General features: G+C 42.0%; 1 protein-coding gene and 1 long non-coding RNA gene across 4 annotated transcripts in view; both read left to right on the forward strand.

Annotated features, from left to right (window-relative positions):
- fhl3a (four and a half LIM domains 3a) overlaps window positions 1-9,981 on the forward strand; it is a 105,963-nt gene extending 95,982 nt beyond the window's left edge. For all 3 annotated transcript variants that reach the window (XM_078422918.1, XM_078422919.1, XM_078422920.1), the window contains exons 5-6: window positions 1,324-1,510; window positions 5,888-9,981. In XM_078422918.1, the coding sequence (XP_078279044.1) occupies window positions 1,324-1,510; window positions 5,888-6,039 (339 nt within the window). In that variant the 3' untranslated portion in view covers window positions 6,040-9,981. The remainder of the gene's footprint in view (window positions 1-1,323; window positions 1,511-5,887) is intronic.
- LOC144606793 (uncharacterized) overlaps window positions 1-18,462 on the forward strand; it is a 538,285-nt gene that overhangs the window by 304,311 nt on the left and 215,512 nt on the right. The window lies entirely within an intron of this gene.

Below are 18,462 nucleotides of genomic sequence, written 5' to 3' on the forward strand. Positions count from 1 at the left end.
GATTAAAAGTAACATTAGCAAATTTGCAGATGACATAAGGCTGGGTGGCAGTGTGAACTGTGAGGAGGATACTATGAGGATGCAGGGTGACTTGGACAGGTTGTGTGAGTGGGCAGATGCATGGCAGATGCAGTTTAATGTGGATAAATGTGAGGTTATCCACTTTGGTGGCAAGAACAGGAAGGCAGACTTATCTGAATTGTGTCAAGTTAGGAAATGGGGAAGTACAAAGAGATCTGGGTGTCCTTGTTCATCAGTCACTTAAAGTAAGCATGCAGGTACAGCAGGCAGTGAAGAAAGCTAATGGCATGTTGGCCTTTATGCCAAGAGGAGTTGAGTATAGGAGCAAAGAGGTCCTTCTGCAGTTGTACAGGGCCCTAGTGAGACTGCACCTGGAGTACTGTGTGCAGTCTTGGTCTCCAAATTTGAGGAAGGATATTCTTGCTATTGAGGGCGTGCAGTGTTGGTTCACTAGGTTAATTCCCGGAATGGCGGGACTGTTGTATTTTGAAAGACTGGAGCGACTCGGCTTGTATACATTGGAATTTAGAAGGATGAGGGGGGATCTTATTGAAACACAAAAGATTATTAAGGGATTGGACACGCTAGAGGCAGGAAACATGTACCCAATGTTGGGGGAGTCCAGAACCAGGGGCCACAGTTGAGAATTTACTTTCCAGTCGAGGCTGCCTTTCCATCCTGGGTGGAAGAGAACAACTGAGATAAATTGTATTAATCATCTCGAGGTCCGTGGCCTTGTCAATTAATCTACCTCATGATCTCATCCAGGTACTACATAAACATGAGGAGGCATGTTCCTCCACTAGCCTTCAGGGCAGCAGGTTTCAAGCCCACATCACGGGGGAGGGGATGTGGGGGGTATTATTCCTTGATTTCTCATGGTGGGCAGAATGAACAGATTTCTTTATCAATTTATCCCCTTCTCTGATAGTCATGAATGTTTTCCCCAACTAAATAAAATCAGCATTTTACTCGATATAAAGGATGTATTTTCATACATCTTCTATTATTTTGGAGAGTCCTCTGCTGAGCTCAACATATCATTGCTTCTCTGCGAGTGTTGATTTCTCCCATTTTAATAACACTTGTGTCGGAACTACAATTGTATATCATAGATTCATATAGAAATATGAAGGTGTCAGTCCATAGCTAATCCACTTGCTGGTTCTGATTTATACAAGCTCAATGTCCTTTTACAATCTTTTTCCAGCCCCTATACACTGCTGACAATGTTGATGTAAACAGTGAAGAATTAATCTTGTGCAGTGGTAATTCAAATCTCCTCTTCTAAAACTCCTGCAGGCTCTGACCAAAGGAGGGGTAACCTACCACGAGGAGCCTTATCACAAGGAATGCTTTGTCTGCAGTGGATGCAAGACTCAGCTGGCTGGCCAGCACTTCACCTCCCGAGAGGAATCTCCGTACTGCCTCAAGTGCTTTGGGAACCTGTATGCCAAGAAATGCGCAGCCTGTGCTAAACCCATCACAGGTAAATAGCTGTGCGCCTCAGCCTCCACTAACGAGTGCCCTCCTGGCCGGCTGTCAATACAACTCAAGCTGCGAACTCGGTGGTAGAGTTTTTGTCAGATGTTTTGCAGAAAAATGGTGCCGAGCTACATTTTGGAGATCAATGAAATTGCCATTATTGAAAGTTAAGATTGTAACATCACAAGAAACTTTTATTTGTAGCTAAAGCTTGGTGTTCTTGCATTCCATTTCCTTAACTGTAGAGCATATGGTGGCCATTGACAGAAATGTTCTGGACTCATAATTTTCAACCAAGGCAAGTCCAGGTTATTTATAATTAAGTGCTTCAATTTTTGGTCAATTTTCATAGTTTAATTGCAATCATGGTTAGTAATTAACAGACTATAAACAATGGCAGGTGTCTGTCTTGATTTAGTTGTGCCCCTCCCATCTCCGAGTCAGTAGGTTTTAGGGTAAAGTCCAATTTCAGGGCCATAAGCACATTGAGGCTGACATTGAGGAGGGGCTGTGTAGTGCTGTGCTCTGACATAACACAGGAGGTGCAGTCTTTTGGATGAGACGTTAAACCAAGGTCCCAACTGCTCTTCTTTGCACAGATATCAAAGAATCTGTACTCAAATTGATGGCACTACCAGGGTGACTACGCATTCAATACTCTTAATTAGCAGTCAATAGTTTTGAGGGTTCTTAAATTTGAGGGGGGTTTGAGGGGGATGGAGTGGGGGGGGGGGGTGGCAAAGGGGGGAGGGGGAGGAGGGAGGGAGGGAGGGGGAGAGGAAGTGGGGGGGAGAGGAAGTGGGGGGGAGAGGAAGTGGGGGGGAGAGGAAGTGGGGGGGAGAGGAAGTGGGGGGGAGAGGAAGTGGGGGGGAGAGGAAGTGGGGGGGAGAGGAAGTGGGGGGGAGAGGAAGTGGGGGAGAGAGGAAGTGGGGGAGAGAGGAAGTGGGGGGGAGAGGAAGTGGGGGGGAGAGGAAGTGGGGGGGAGAGGAAGTGGGGGGGAGAGGAAGTGGGGGGGAGAGGAAGTGGGGGGGAGAGGAAGTGGGGGGGAGAGGAAGTGGGGGGGAGAGGAAGTGGGGGGGAGAGGAAGTGGGGGGGAGAGGGTGCTGCACCAATGCAGGAGAGGTTTGGGCCCAATGGTTCCACTTGGTCTCGTCTTTCTATAAATGGATATCTTTTCTTGGAGTAGATGGTGGTCTCCAGCCTTATTCCCAGAATTGAGTACTAAAATTAAGGCTGACACTCCAGTTCAAGTGCGGTGTGTTCAACCACTGCCTGCGAAGGAGCTGGCTTGAGTGGGAAGGGATCATGAACCAGGGAGTTGTGCAGGGCGTCGTCTGTGTAGAAAGTGCAGAAGAGTGAGGATGAGAAAATGGTATTGGTGGTGGGAACACGTTGAAGGTGGAGGAAATGTCAGAGAATTTGTAGACAGTTACTGTTGACAATTTTGTTCTAAATAGTTCCATTAACCTATTTGCTTTTACTACAAAGCTATGTCTTTGGTATCTTTTTAAAAATGCAATACACTGTTCTCTTCTAGCTGTGAGTGACACCTCCAGGCACGTTTAGCCATAGTCACAGGAATATCAGAACCTTTTCTCTCACACTTGAAAGGCAGACATCAGAATGATAAATATCCCAGTATTTTTCTTAATCCTGTGCCAAAACTCTAAAGCTAAAGCTTTGATTAGAAGTCCCGCCGGGATCAAGTATTGTGTGATAAAGTTGTTCAGTAAACACTGTGGCATTTTTTAAATCAGCTATAATAAAGCATTGTTAATACTGATAATTGGACCAGCATTAGGCAGTGAATGCAAATGAATCCTGTTGATCCATTAATTGAAGGCCATATAAATAATCTGCTCTAATTTACGACTTTCTAATTAACAACTACATTGCACACACACATTTGTGGGGGCATTAATAAAGCTTTTATAGGTGTGCCTGTGTTTAAATGAGATTCATGAATTATTATTGAATTCGACAAGTCATTTTGAGTTCAATGAAATACTGCTTATGTGACTTTGGGTACTTTCTGTCACAGAGTAACATGTATTTGGGAGTGGGCTGAGGTAATAGGCATCCTTTAAAAAGGATTAACTCCAGTGAATTAAAGTAATTCTTGTAAATTGGTTGAATTTTGTAAAAAGGTTGCTTCCCCTCCTTCCTTCCTATCAACTAATCAAAATGACAAAAGTAACCTAGATTATGTGGATAGGAGAGTTGGTATGCTGCTGAAAAAAGTAAAGTGGGAGTCGACGGGCTTGGTCTAAAGCTTTGTTTGGTTGGTTCAATGGAGATGGAGTAGCAGGAAGATCACTCGAGCACTTATGGGGAACTCTTAAACCTCTAATTGTAGACACACAGAACTGCAGACGCTGGTTTAAAGAAAAAGAAATAAATTGCTGGAGTAACTCAGTGGGTCAGGCAGCATCTCTGCAGAACTTGGATATATGATATTTTGGGTAGGAAATTTTCTTCAGACATGACGCACACATCTGGTTTCAGGTCCAAAGAAGGATCCTGTACCAAAACATCACCTATACATGTTCTCCAGAGATGTTGCCTGGCCCGCTGAGTCCCTCCAGAATATTGTGTCTTTTTTTTCTCCTCCAATAATATACTGATTTCAGTTGAACAGTGGACATGCTGGAAGACTGGTCTAGGTCTGGATTCTCCCTCAACCCACTTTTAGTTCCTCAGTCAAAAACTCTACTGGGACTTGTTGGTTAGACCTACATTGATAAATGGCATTGTTCAGGGTGACCAGGGATCCAGAGCTCTCAATATTGTGGTTTCAAGAAAGAGGATAGGATAACTTTATGGTACAGACACAGAGGTAGGAGAGATGGGAGGATGAGTCTGGAGGAAGAAACTGCAGATGCTGGTTTAAAGAGAGACACAAAATGCTGGAGTAACTCAGCGGGACAGGCAGCATCTCTGGAGAGAAGGAACGGGTGACTTTTCGGTTCTAGACCCTCCTTCAAACTAAGGGAAAGGGAAACGAGAGATATTGATGGAACAAATGAATGAAAGATATGCAAAAAGTACCGATGATAAAGGACACCGGCCATTGTTAGCTGCGTGCTAGGTGAGAACGAGAAACTGGTGCGACTTGGGTGGGGGAGGGATGGAGAAACAGACTTGTGGTTAAGGTTGAAAATATTCACGTTTATGACCTGTTAATCTTGATACTCACCCATGCACTCAGTCAATGGAACTCCCTGCACACTGGAGGACTCATCCATTGATCTGACCCTACATCTGCCTGGCAGCTGCCTCTAACTAATGCACGTACAGTTTTTAACCTTGGATGCGGCAAGTGCCAAACAGAGTGTGAGTCTCTCCAAGGTGCTTTGAACCTTTGGAAACTTCTCTGGATTATCGGAGATTGCACATCAAACCTGGAGATGCCCAACTTAAGAGTATTAAGAGTCTTGAAATCAGAACATTTTTATTGAAAAGAGAGAAAAGTTAAATGATGATACATTTGTCAAAAGTCCATTCACCACCTTGTGCTGATACTTTCTATTGTTCGGCTTCTGCGACATTTTTTTGGAAGATGCATGTCCAATGTTTATGGCAAATCCAGAAGACAAACATGTTTGCATTTGCTCCCACTGCTTATTAATGGCAAGGTTGAGAATTACAATTTATGCCATTACATAAAATCTCAAACATGTCCAAGTTGTTAAAATGACAAAATTATATGTCGAGTATAAAAGCTTGTGATTGACTGAGAGCAAGAGTTGGTTTAAGAAAATAACTGCAGATGCTGGTACAAATCGAAGGTATTTATTCACAAAATGCTGGAGTAACTCAGCAGGTCAGGCAGCATCTCAGGAGAGAAGGAATGAGCGACGTTTCGGGTCGAGACCCTTCTTCAGACTGATGTCAGGGGAGCGGGACAAAGGAAGGATATAGGTGGAGACAGGAAGATAGAGGGAGATCTGGGAAGGGGGAGGGGAAGAGAGGGACAGAGGAACTATCTAAAGTTGGAGAAGTCAATGTTCATACCACTGGGCTGCAAGCTGCCCAGGCGAAATATGAGGTGCTGTTCCTCCAATTTGTGGTGGGCCTCACTATGGCACTGGAGGAGGCCCATGACAGAAAGGTCAGACTGGGAATGGGAGGGGGAGTTGAAGTGCTCAGCCACCGGGAGATCGGATTGGTTAACGCGGACCGAGCGCAGGTGTTGAGCGAAGCGATCGCCGAGCCTGCGTTTGGTTTTGCCGATGTAAATAAGTTGACATCTACGCAAGAGTTGGTGATCACTACTTTTGGACAGAGCTTCCTGGCAGAATTTACAGAGTGCCATTACAGTTTGTTTGAGGCATGCCACCATTGATTAAATGTTTCTGAACAAACCTATCTGTCTTTAAAGGTTTTGGAGGCGGCAAATACATTTCCTTTGAAGATCGCCAGTGGCACCAGAGCTGCTTCTCCTGCACACGCTGCTCGGCCTCGCTGGTTGGAAAAGGATTCTTTCCTGAGAAGGCTGATATTCTTTGCCGTGAATGTAACAGTGACTTATGAATTGATTGTTGACTCCGGCTCCATTCTTCATATGCCTTTTTGTACATTTAAACTGCACCAGTCCAGCATTAGGCCATTTAAAGCACGGTTTGTATCCTGGAGATCTCTGCTCTGTATACTTTCCTGGTGGTATTTTATACACTGATTACCATGTAGGATGCCTCATCTCCTCTCAGCATCACTCTAAAGATAGAGAGGCTAAGCAACTCTTGACAAGAGTTTTTGCAACTAGGTATTTTCTCCTAATCACGTCGCTGAAATGAGTAATTTCTGTTACTTATTCAATAGTGTTAAAGTTGTGCTTTCTATCGCGGCACATTTAAGATGCCAAAGGAGTAACCCAGACTTTTGAATGATTTAAAAGGTAAATGTTCAAAAAGTAAAAACTCAACCCGTAGGGCAAAAATGATGCTAAATATACTTCCCATCACATATCATCATCCATTGAGTCTATGGGTAGAACAATATGTATGCATGACTAGCAACCATTCTAAGTCCCAACCATGTTACATGTCCACTCAAACTGAGATTATATTGAGCCATTCCTACCTGAAGGACTCTGGTTTGATCCCTAGACCTTGGTGAATGTGTTCGTCTCAGTCATGGTCACCTTCAGATGTTACAATTACAGAACCACAGCCAAAGATACTGCCAGCTCTATTACTACTGGTCCAGAGCAGGTAATCGTTGATGGAAGTACCCCTGAGTGTGGATATATCAACTAAAGATAGGACTGGACTGCCAGTTATTTTGCAACCCTCCACCGCCAACTCCAACCCCATCCCTACCCGCTGCTCCACAGCCTGACCAAGGTTACACAAGTGAATAGTTTCTCACAAAGGTACTTAAGATGGAATATTTTTCTTGTCGCTCCTACAAGACACCATTTCCAATTGGTTGAATAAATAGTGAAACCATTCCCGTCACTAGGTATTCACTCAGAAGGTGTTTTTCTACATCACTGTCACCAGCAAGGTGTGATACTGGACATTGGACACCTCACACACAAGCGTGCATGGGTTGATGTGTAAACCTCCTGAGGAACCTGAAATGCAGCTGTGTCCAATACCATTCCACTACATTTGGGTGTATCAATGGCAGCAGAACACAACGGTATTGTTTGGAAATGGCGAGATGGAGATTTTGATTAGATATCAGGGAGTAATTCTTTATGACAGTGCCACCATCCTTTAGAGCAGTTTGCAAGTGGAGTGGCTGAGGTGCAATACAAAATTAATTTATGAAACATCCCAATATTGCAACTCAAAGGCAGCCAAGTTGGTATTCTGGAAGACTAGGAGAAATTAGACTTCACAACTCAATACCCTTCCAGTTATCTTTTAAACTGGATACCCTTCCCTCCATTGATGGTAGCCAGTAATATCATTCCATCTGTTACTCATCAGCTGGTATAATTAACTCTGCCTCACTAATGAAATCCCTGTCACCGGCTTCTTTACACCCCACCCATCAGTTAATTGATCTGATCTTTAAATAGACAAGTTTTTCCACAGCCAGCCATCCAGAATCCACATCATTTCATTTGCCAATAAGACAATGGTTCATTGCGGTTCTTATTAGCAAGGCATAAACACCACTTGGAGTGCAGTAAGTCACATGAAAAAAGTCAATCCTGGATGAATTCTTGAATCTGTGTGTTGCCTAATTGGATTGAACAATTCCCCAGCTCTTAGGATCAATTAATAGATCACTCAATCAGTGCTAATCTCTTCTCTAAAACCCTGTTATGCAAGTATGCACTCGTGATTTTGCCCGTTACACTTAGTGCAGCAGTCTGTGCCTACTTTGTGCCCACTAATTTGCAATATTTGATCAATCTGGCCCATTCCACCTGTTGGTATTTAACAAAGTTGCATCCGACCTCACAAGGTTCATCATTCCTTTGACTGGGTGTTGTGATATGGCTCAGTGGCTTAGAAGTGCATGGCTGCACTTGTTTTGAAGAGATTTAAAGTTAATAGTACACCCGTGATTGGAATGTTGTATTTCACCCAATGTTGAAATTGGCAGTTGCTTTTTTCTTGTTTTGACAAGTGTCAGACAAAAAGTGAGGGAAGATGCTCTGTGCACGTAGAGTTTATTTTCATTTAATGAAAGATATGGTTATAACTCATGTATTTGTAAATCTCTACAAGCCGTAATAAGTAGAAATGTGCAATGCTAATCATAATTTGGCTGCCGTCAATAATTTAAAAAGCAGCAACTAGAGTTTTATCATCTGCTTTGGCCACAGATGTGCCCACAGCAATATTGAACACTCTTCTCACTGAAACTAGGAGGTTTATATCTTCACTAGTTGCATAAGATAAGTTGCTGAGTTTCAGTGAAAGCTGATTCTTTCAAGTCAATGATTAAGTTACATTTCATCTGCTCAGAAGTAGGTGGATTAAAGGATTGGAAATGCAAACACAGGTGCCGTGTCACTGGCTTCAGTCTAAAATCTTACTGAGACTGAGTTCTTGTTTACAGATGAGTTGATACAATTCCAAACACTTCAACTCTCTGATTCAGAGGTTTGTAGTTTGTCATTCACATGTCCAGATTTTGTCATCTCTTTTTTTGTATTTACTGTAACAAGTTTCCTGTTTGAGGAATTCACAATAGTTCCCGGTAATTGTGTGTCTCAGTGTGATACTTGTACAGTGGGTTAACCATTATGTAGACACAATGGGGTGAGCCGCAAATCACCATAATTATTGTGGGTTTGACTTTGAGTTTCATCAATCCAGTGAATCTTTGAACTTGGTTTGTAGAAGTCTTCAATTGAGTCCCTTGCTGATGTGATATGATCTAACTACAGGTAGAAGGGTGGGGTAGAATAGTTGCTTCAAGTTGATCTATCAGTAATGGTGCTGCAGGATGGTTTTCAATGAATGTGCTCTTTCACATTGTCGCAGGTGGGATGACTAAATGGCAAAATGGCTCCAACTATCACGACATGGAATATTTGCAGTACTTTCACTCAATAGAATGTTTGACAGCAAGCACAGATCCTGCCATGATCTCTATTCTATTAGCTGATCCAGGTTAGCCACAACAGTTCTGCACTCAAGAAGGAATAATTTGCCATACAATCTCAATACATATCGGACATCACCAGGTATTTAGAAGTACCAGCTGAGGACATTCAGACTGGATCATGATTTATCAAATACCATTTACTTAAACTGACCGTGCTTTGTCATTGAGGAGACACCTCAAAGTGTACAAAATAACCTTTAATTGACTTGGCTCCCTACAAGAACCTGGTATGCTCCTTCTTATCCAAAGCATTTCAGAAGCCCAAAAGATTTAATGCTAGTGCCCAAAAACAACAACAGCTGTTGGCAAAATCAAAACTCCTTCCACCACCCTGCGACCCAAAAGCTATGATATTTGAACGGTGCATAAAAATTGAATGTGTGAGAAAACTAAAAGTAAAATAAAATGTCCACCAACAATGGAAACTTGGTGATGGCTTCGGTGTCGTGGTACACACATTCCTGCTTATCCCCTCATGGAAATTCCCTCAGTGTCACAACAACAAAAAAAATGTGTAAAATTGCCAAATGTTGGTGTGTGTGCATTGATTTTTTTTTTCTTGTTGTTTGTTGTTCTTTTGAAATGTTTTTTTCCTGTTTTGATCACGTGATTTGTAACCAAATACTATTGGGAATAGTGGGCCAGTCCTACACCTCACAAGAGAGTTTACATATAGCAGAATGTTATGCATGTCAATTTTTTTTTAAATTAACCAGTTAAGCAAAATTCATATATAACATTTGTTAAAGCTTTGATGCTGGTAAGTCAGAGTATTTGTGTATTGTTTAACATATGCACAGTAGCATTAAAACGTCTGCTTAGTTTAGTTTTTCTGTCTGACTGACTTACTTTTTCATTTATGTTTTTTTCTCAAATGCTTGCACAAAAATAAAGAAATTAACCTGAACTTTCTGTTGGCCCTGATTTCACTTTATCCCATTTGTATAATATCCTTTCAGTAAATGAGGACATCCATTCTAGTGCCAAGATGAGGATAAGACTCTGAAGAGCAGAATTAATGTTCTTCCCCTGTACAACACAACACGATGGTCTTCCCATGACCAATGGGCCACACCACACCACACTCTGGCCTCAACCTGAGGGGAAAAAAATCAGTTGGGTTCCCAGTTCCTCATCACTTTCTGAAAAGTGCACAGCATTATTCAGAGAGAGGATGGGATTGTTTCAATTTCTTCAGCAGAAATTCTCAGATCTTCTCCAATTCTGGCAATGTGCACAGCCTGATTTTTAATGTTGTAGCCATAGAGAATAGGTCCAAAGCTTGGATATATACTGTGTAAGGTTGAACTGTAATGTGCCAAAGTGTATATCAGCGGCATGGTGCACTGAGCTGATGTGCCCACTAATGGCATGTTGCTTTGACCCAGTGAAAACAATGCTCTGTTTGAAGGGAAAGTGAATGGGTCGAGGATTGTTCTGCGCTCTTCAGGTACATTGTAAAGTCACGTGGTTAGCTTTCTCACAAAGAAAATGACAATGCCTGAAATTGAAGGCAGGTTCATGGGGGAAAGAGGTCGGAGAAACATTCAGAGCTCTGGGGAAGCGGTTGTTTAGATCAATTCCGTCTTAGGAATTGCAGGGAGGGAGTCAATTGATTGAGTTAACTATCAGATAAGGAAGGTGATGGACTTGGTGGGTCAATATTGGAATTAATTTCAAACCTGCCTTTCAGCAGCACGATGATCCCTGCAGTAGGGCTGGGTTCAGTACAGGAAGGATGAGTGAAAATTGTGACAAATTTAACTCTGGGGATGTTATTGGATCCCCAACTCTCTTCAAAGTGCCTGAGCAGCAGGGAGACGTGGGGTATCAGGCAGGAGCAGATCATCACCATTTTAAAGGCAGTTGTTTAGTAGACAGTGATCATGTAGGAATCGTGATGGGCAAGGGCAGGAATGAGGAAAAAACGCATGCTGCTCTGACTCCTTTGGAAATCCGAATTTCACATTTACATTTCCCAGCCTCGTTAAATCCACTTCCGACATGCATAATTCCTGCATTCAGTACCTGTACTTGGGCGGCATGGTGGCACAGCGGTAGAGTTGCTGCCTTACAGAGCTTACAGCACAGGAGACCCAGGTTCGATCCCGACTACAGGTGCTGTCTGCACAGAGTTTGTACAGAGTCTCCACGTGACCGTGTGGGTTTTCTCCAAGATCTTCGGTTTCCTCCCACACTTCAAAGACGTTCAGGTATGTAGGTAAATTGGCTTGGTAAATGTAAAAATTGTCCCTGGTGTGTGTAGGATAGTGTTAATATGCGGGGATCGCTGGTCAGCGCGGACCCGGTGGGCTGAAGGGCCTGTTTCCGCGCTGTATTTCTGAACTAAACTAAACTATACTTGGCTGGGGCAACACTGGTGATTTGTGAACAACTGAATCATTCCCTCAGTTATAATTCCCTTTCCCACCAACTGGTTCACACAAAGGTGTCAACATTCTGTCCCTTGCATCTCCCAACCAATGTTCTGATTCCTTCTCCTTTCTACATCTCTGTTGTGAATGTGCAGAGTATTCACGGTCACACTTCAAACAGTAACCCCAAACAATGTGGTGAAGAAGGCAGGCTTGCCTTCATCAGTCAGTGTTTTTTTAAACTAAGTGCAGGAGTTGGGACGTGATGCTACAGCTACACAAGACATTGGAGGTTAAAGAATTATGTGGGGGCATAAAGAGTGTAGATAGTCACAATCATAATCACCGTCTTTTTCTAAAAGTAAGTCTTAATTTTTTTTAAACTAGAGGGCATCGGTTTAAAGTGAGCGGAATGATTTAACAGGGATCTTAAGGGCATGCGGAACATGCATATATGGAACAAGCTGCAGAAAAAGTGGCAGAGGCATGTACAATTAGAACATCTGAAAGACACTTGTGCAGGTACATGGAAAGGATGAGGGAGATATGAACCAGAGACATGCAAGTGGGTCTCAAGCTCAGTTAAGCAACTTGGTTGGCATGGAGGAGTGGGACCAATACCTGCTTCAGTACTGTTCTGTAACTCTCTGACTTTAATGGACATTATCATACATTACACTTTAAATCCGACCTTCTTTAAATTCATTTTTCTACACTTGCACATCCCAATCTTCACTTATATCGAATTCAACTTATTCAGATTAGAACAGTGCAACAATTGCAAACCTCTTTGATAATAGCCTCCCCCTCCCCACACACACACACACACACACACACACACACACACACACACACACACACACACACACACACACACACACACACACACACACACATAAATCAATCAGACTTTGTGCAAAAGAGTTGTCTTACTGATACAGCACATGCCGTGAATTTGGTTGACAAGTCAAAAACTGGATGCAAGTTCTACTAGGTAATTATACTTCATTAAAATTGTTTGTTGAAGTAATGGAATTTTTAAAAAAAATTACAGATGCTGGAAATTTAAGATGAAAGCATAAAATGCTGGAAATACTAGGTCAGCTGCAACTGTGGGAAAAGAAACAAAGTCAATGTTTCAGACAAAGGGTCTCTTTTTTCTCCCAAGATAGGATCATACAAGCCAAACATTTCCAGCATTTTCTATTTTTGTTGTAGTAATATCTTTATGAAAAGTATTTTTCCAAACAAAGCATAGCATCATTTATTTACAACAAATTTGTACTTTGATTGATTGAATGAAACAGTGTGGAAGCAGGCGCTTTGATCCACCAAGTCCATGCTGACCATCTATCACGTGTTCACATCATTTCTCTATGTTTTTCCCACTTCTGCATCCACTCCCTACACACTGGGGACAATTTACAAAATCCAGGCAACCTACAAACCCGCATGTCTTTGGGATGTGGGAAGAAACAGGAGCACCAGGAGGGAACCCACGTAATCAAAGGATCAAAGGGAGACCGTGCAAACTCCGTACAGGCAGCACCCGAGGTCATATTCAAACCTGGGTCTCTGGCATTTTTTCTCAACAGCTTTACCAGATGTGCCACCCTTGCATTGCCCACAATCCTAAAAGTGCCCTATGATTAAAATCATTCAGTTGCTAACCCCAGAAATCCCACTGGTGGCAGTAGTTTAAACGTAACGTTAAATATTATGGTAAAGACAAATCATCACTTTGATAGGAGGAGCTTGTAACTAAGGCAGTTTGCTTTTGTACATATGAAACATGATAAAAAACTGTAATTAACATAGTGATTTCACCTTGAATTGCCTTAAAGTCCTTCCTTAAGTTAACTATTCTTTGCGAGTACAATCATTAATGTAATGTCGGCAAGATAATAATACTAAAGGTGGGTTGGCAGTTGACCATTAAAGTACTTTTAACATTGATACGTAACGTTTTCTGTGCTAAATGGAATAAAATACCATTGTGATGATATCAAACACAAATATTTTTTAATCTGACTAAACTAATCACCTAGAATGGTCTGGAAATTGCACTCACTTGGTTATTAGAGACAGATAGTTTGAAACTGTTTTGCGATGTTTACAGGAAGAAATAAAGACATTTTAATATTTATTTTCTACTGGAGTGTGTGTGTACATGTTTGCACGTATATACACATATGTGTGTGTGAGTTTATGTGTGCATGTCACAAACTGTCCTTTCAGTCTGAGTTTAACCTTGCAAAAAGTCTATGCTATATTGCCAAAAAAGGAAATGAAGAGCTTAATGTTTTCTTGGAAAAAGCTAGCATTGGACATCTGGATTCTATCCTTGTCATGTTGTTGGTCACGGATAACCTCAAATTTATGTAAGATAGCAATGATGTAATGGATATCCCGATAGACATCGCACACTCTAAACTAGGCTGCGTTTCAACAGAGAGCATAAATTGTGCCCAAGGGAATTGGTGCATGTGTTCCTTTTTGCTGCTGTGCTTTCAATGAATGTAAGGAGGAAGGAAAGCACAAGAATGCTGCCCTGATCATCTAAGCAGTTACTAACTTGGGATCTAATTGTGTTCCCTGCTTTTAGTTTAATTTGGAGATACAGCATGGAAACAGGCCCTTCGACCCGCTAAGTCCATACTAACCATCGAGCACCCGTTCACACTAGTTCTATGTTATCCCTCTTTCACCGTCCGGCGCGGCCTGGAACGTGGCAACGACAACAGCCTGACCGCGGGAGAAGACGGCAGGGGAAGAGAAAAGACATTCTGGCCTTCCATCACAGTGAGGAGGGGACTGGAGGAGACTCACTGTGATGGATGTTACTTTTTTTGGGGTTGGTTGGGGTTGTGTAATTTGCTTATTTTATTGCTTTTATTGTTGGACTGTGGGTGACTAAACTTCATCCAAAAACAAATAAAGATATCCTGAATCCTGAATCCTCATCCACTCCCAACACAATTTACAGAGTCTAATTAACCTACAAACCTGGGCGTCTTTGGGTTGCAGGAGGAAACTGGAGCACCAGGCGGAAACCCCTGCTGTCACAGGGGGAACATGCAAACTCCACACAGACAGCACCAGAGGTCAGGATTGAACCCAGTTCTCTGGTGGTGTGAGGCAGCGGCACTACCAGCTGCACCACTGTGCCCATTTTTCTCCAAAGGGGAAGTAGCAGAATGTGAGAACAGTTATGGAATGAGTTGAGGTTTGTGGCTCTTATGCGATGGAGAAAAATCTGAAGATGCTTTTATTTTTCTGCAGTGGTATGAGGGGAAAATGAGATTTATGTACATCAACGAGATGACTTTCTATGCTGCTGGGTGAAACAGGTTTGTGCTTTAATCACACAAAGCCTTTAATGATTATCATGGAATAAGCTGTCTTACCTTCTGACATGCAGTGATAGTCTACACCGAGCCTCCTCTCAAAATCTTGAATGAATTGGATGGATTTAATAGTTGTACATGGCTTTGAAATACGTTTTGCCAATATATTATTGTTGTGATGTGTGTTATGACTTTGTCAGTGCCCTTCATGTGGTGACTCTTTGCATACCATGGGTTTGCATTAACGATGGCGAAGTAGAAATGGTTGAAATCTATAAATTCCTAGGAGTCAATATCACCAACTTCTCCTGGACCATCCATTTTGAAGCAGCAACCAAGAAAGCACACCAACGCCTCTACTTCCTCAGAAGGCTTAGGAAGTTTGGCATGTTCCCTACAACACTCACCAAATTCCACAGATGCACCATAGAAAGCATTTTATCAGGATGCATCACAGTTTGGTTTGGGAACAGCTCCATCCTAGACCGCAAGAAATTGCATCGAATGGTGGACTCAGCCCAGATCATCACACAAACCTGATTCTGAATGCAGCACTTGCATTAAAAGGACAAAAGTAAAATGTATCAGATTCTGAAAATCAGCACCAAAAAAAGGTAAGTTCAGGAAAGTTAGACATCAGTGATGGAGAGAGAAACAGTGATACAGGGGTAGAAATACATCCTCCATTTACACCAGACCTGCAGGTACTAATAGCTTGTTATGTATTCTGTTTCTGAAATTTAGTTCTATCAGCTTCCTTGCTAGAGGATGGATTGTTTCAGATCAATGAGATCCAATAGAAATTACAAACAAAAACCATTTATACTGTCCCCAAATACATTTTGCAATGTTAGGTACCCATATGTGTAACTGCATCATAAGGTGAGCATGCATACCTAACAATACATATATATGATCTCTAAGCACACATGCATTAAACATTGACTGATGTGTTTGGATTAATAAATGAAATGCTATCATTTTTGATGAATCATTGGTAGTTAACCAGCCATATTTCCAGAATTTTCAAACATAGAACTTTAAAGTTTATATAAAAGATTTAAATCAAAACAGAACGACTGTGAAAGAGTTATGGATAATAAGCATTGAGTTACTTAGCTCCAATGCTAGAGTGTTGGATTTTCGATCATTTTGTTTATTTATTTGTAAAAAAACAACTGATTTACTGTTGTATCTATCATCATGTAGAATACGAGCTTCATGTGAACAAGGAATTTGAATGCACCTTGATATAAATGATAATGATTTCATCTGAATTCAATTCTGCAGATTGAAGGACTTTTGAAGTGGTTTTCTAAGATACCACAAGCATGACTTGGAGGGGAAGGTGATGTTGTTACTGCGTTCTCCTTCTTCCACCTTTCATGCCCGAAGAACAGGGAGGTTTTGTGAGTAAATTTGGTGAGTAACTGCAGTGCAGTCCATAGATGGTACATCACAGAGCCACAGTAGTGGAAGGGATAAATGCAGAGTTTGTGAATGCATGACCACTTATCAATTGCACTACGTAATCTTGCGAGAATCTCGGACCATTACTACAATTACATCTATCCATGTGATTGGTTGGTATTGCATTATAATCCTGACTTGGCTCTAGTCAAGAGGAGCGAGCCTTGCTTTGTGGGACTAGATGGGCATTTATCAAAAGCAATGAACTCCACCCTTATATTCTTGCAAAATAATTTGACAAAAGGGACTGCAGTCTATTTCAAGGAGGAGGATTGTATGGACATAGGTCAGCACTTGACAAGCTAATCCTGTGGTCTGGTCCTCTGACTCACAGGAAGAACTGGATCATTAAAGTGATGACATCTTTATTATCCGTTGACTGAATATTATAGAAGACAGACATAAATTGGAGTTTCAATTGAAAATGGGAAAGTATTGCCAGGATGAGACTTCTCCTGATTTCTTACTTCTTCACTGTGAAGAGAGATAAAAGCGCGTGTTAACAATGCTCTGCCTGATCATTTATTTAAATTCTAAGCATTGCCTCTTTCCTTTCTTCCTCCTTTCCCACTTTTACACACCAGCATTGCAGAAAAGAGAAGTGTTAAACACAACCGTTGTGGAGTTTTCATTGATTTATGTTGTGACTTAGATATGGTGTCACATTTTGCAAATGTTTTGCTTCAGAGGCGGATCATCATTGCAGATAGGCAGGAAACTCTGAGGGCATTCCTGTGGATGGTTTGGGAATCAGCAAATCACGGGCGGCACGGTAGCACAGCGGTAGAGTTGCTGCCTTACAGCGCCAGAGATCCGGGTTCAATCCTGACCTCGGGTGCTTTCTATACCGAGTTTATACATTCTCCCAGTGACCGCGTGAGTTTTCTCTGGGTGCTCTGGTTTCCTTCCACACTCCAAAGACCTACAGGTTTGTAGGTTAATTGGCTTGGTGTAATTGTAAATTGTCGACGCGGACTCGGTGGGCCGAAGGGCCTGTTTCCCAGCTGTAATTCTGAACTAAACTAAGCAAGCACATGCTCAGGCCCCAACTCAGACCCTAGTTCTCTGAGGGTTTGTGGTCTTTTCAGGTGGCTGGGATGTTCACGTGTTACATTCTTTAAAAAATATCCAAACTAGAAACAAGTTTCTTCACTCTTCATTTGTTTCTCTTTGTTAGTCCCCTTTTTATTAGAACTCTCATCGCATATGTTATATTGTGACCATCAAGTCAGGGAGAGACACCATATGGAAACAAGCCCTGTGGCCAACAAAATCCTCACCAATCATCAACATCCACTTACATTCATTCTACTTTAATTCCTCTTTTCTTCTCCCGGTTTCTCATCAACTCACACACACAGGACAGTTTACAGCGGCCAATCTTTTAACCTACTAAGCCACAGGTCTTTGGAGGTACAGGGGGGGACCCTGAGCATCCGGAGGAAATCCATATGTTTGCAGGGAAAGCATGCAAACTCCAGACAGCCAGCATCTGAGGTCTTTGGCCCTGAGTAAGCTGCGATCTTCCCCATTCCAGGACATGAACACAACGTCATGGTTTACATTCCAAAAAGTGAGATGCTTTCTGAGAGGTGATATCTTTCAAATGAAATGTTCAACTTTGCTTGGTTTACTTGTGGCTTGGATTAAACATAAAAGCACAGGACGGGAATATTTATCATTTTTGTTTTATTTATTTACTAGTTATTGAGGCAGTATGTATTCCTACCCCTTGTTACTCATGGTTGTGGTTGGTCAAGTGCTTCCACAGCCATGTAAGGGAGGGGTTGCAGGATTTAGACACAGCAGGAATGGTGATCCATCAGTATATTATCAGGTTGACATGTGAATTGAGGTGGTGGCGTTGCACTGCTCCTGTCCGATCGATCGTTCTTCTCACAATAATATCACCAAAAATACATGTATTATTTTGTCATCTTATTATTGCCTGTGGGACACGGCTTTGTGCAAAGGAGTTGCTTTGGGGAAACAGATCATTGGTGACTCCCCTTCAAAATGGTTCACTACCTCTTCTTTTTCTTCTTTCGTGTCCATCATCCATGTTTCAAATGTTGACATTGCTGTCATCGTCCATCCTGAAAAGGACGCAAGCTTCCGGCGACAATCAGTGGGAGCCATCACCTGTTGCAATAGATGATGGTGGTAGCAGAATTAGCTCAGGACACTTC

The sequence above is a fragment of the Rhinoraja longicauda genome, chromosome 27 (assembly GCF_053455715.1).
Source record: "Rhinoraja longicauda isolate Sanriku21f chromosome 27, sRhiLon1.1, whole genome shotgun sequence".
NCBI lineage: Eukaryota > Metazoa > Chordata > Chondrichthyes > Rajiformes > Arhynchobatidae > Rhinoraja > Rhinoraja longicauda.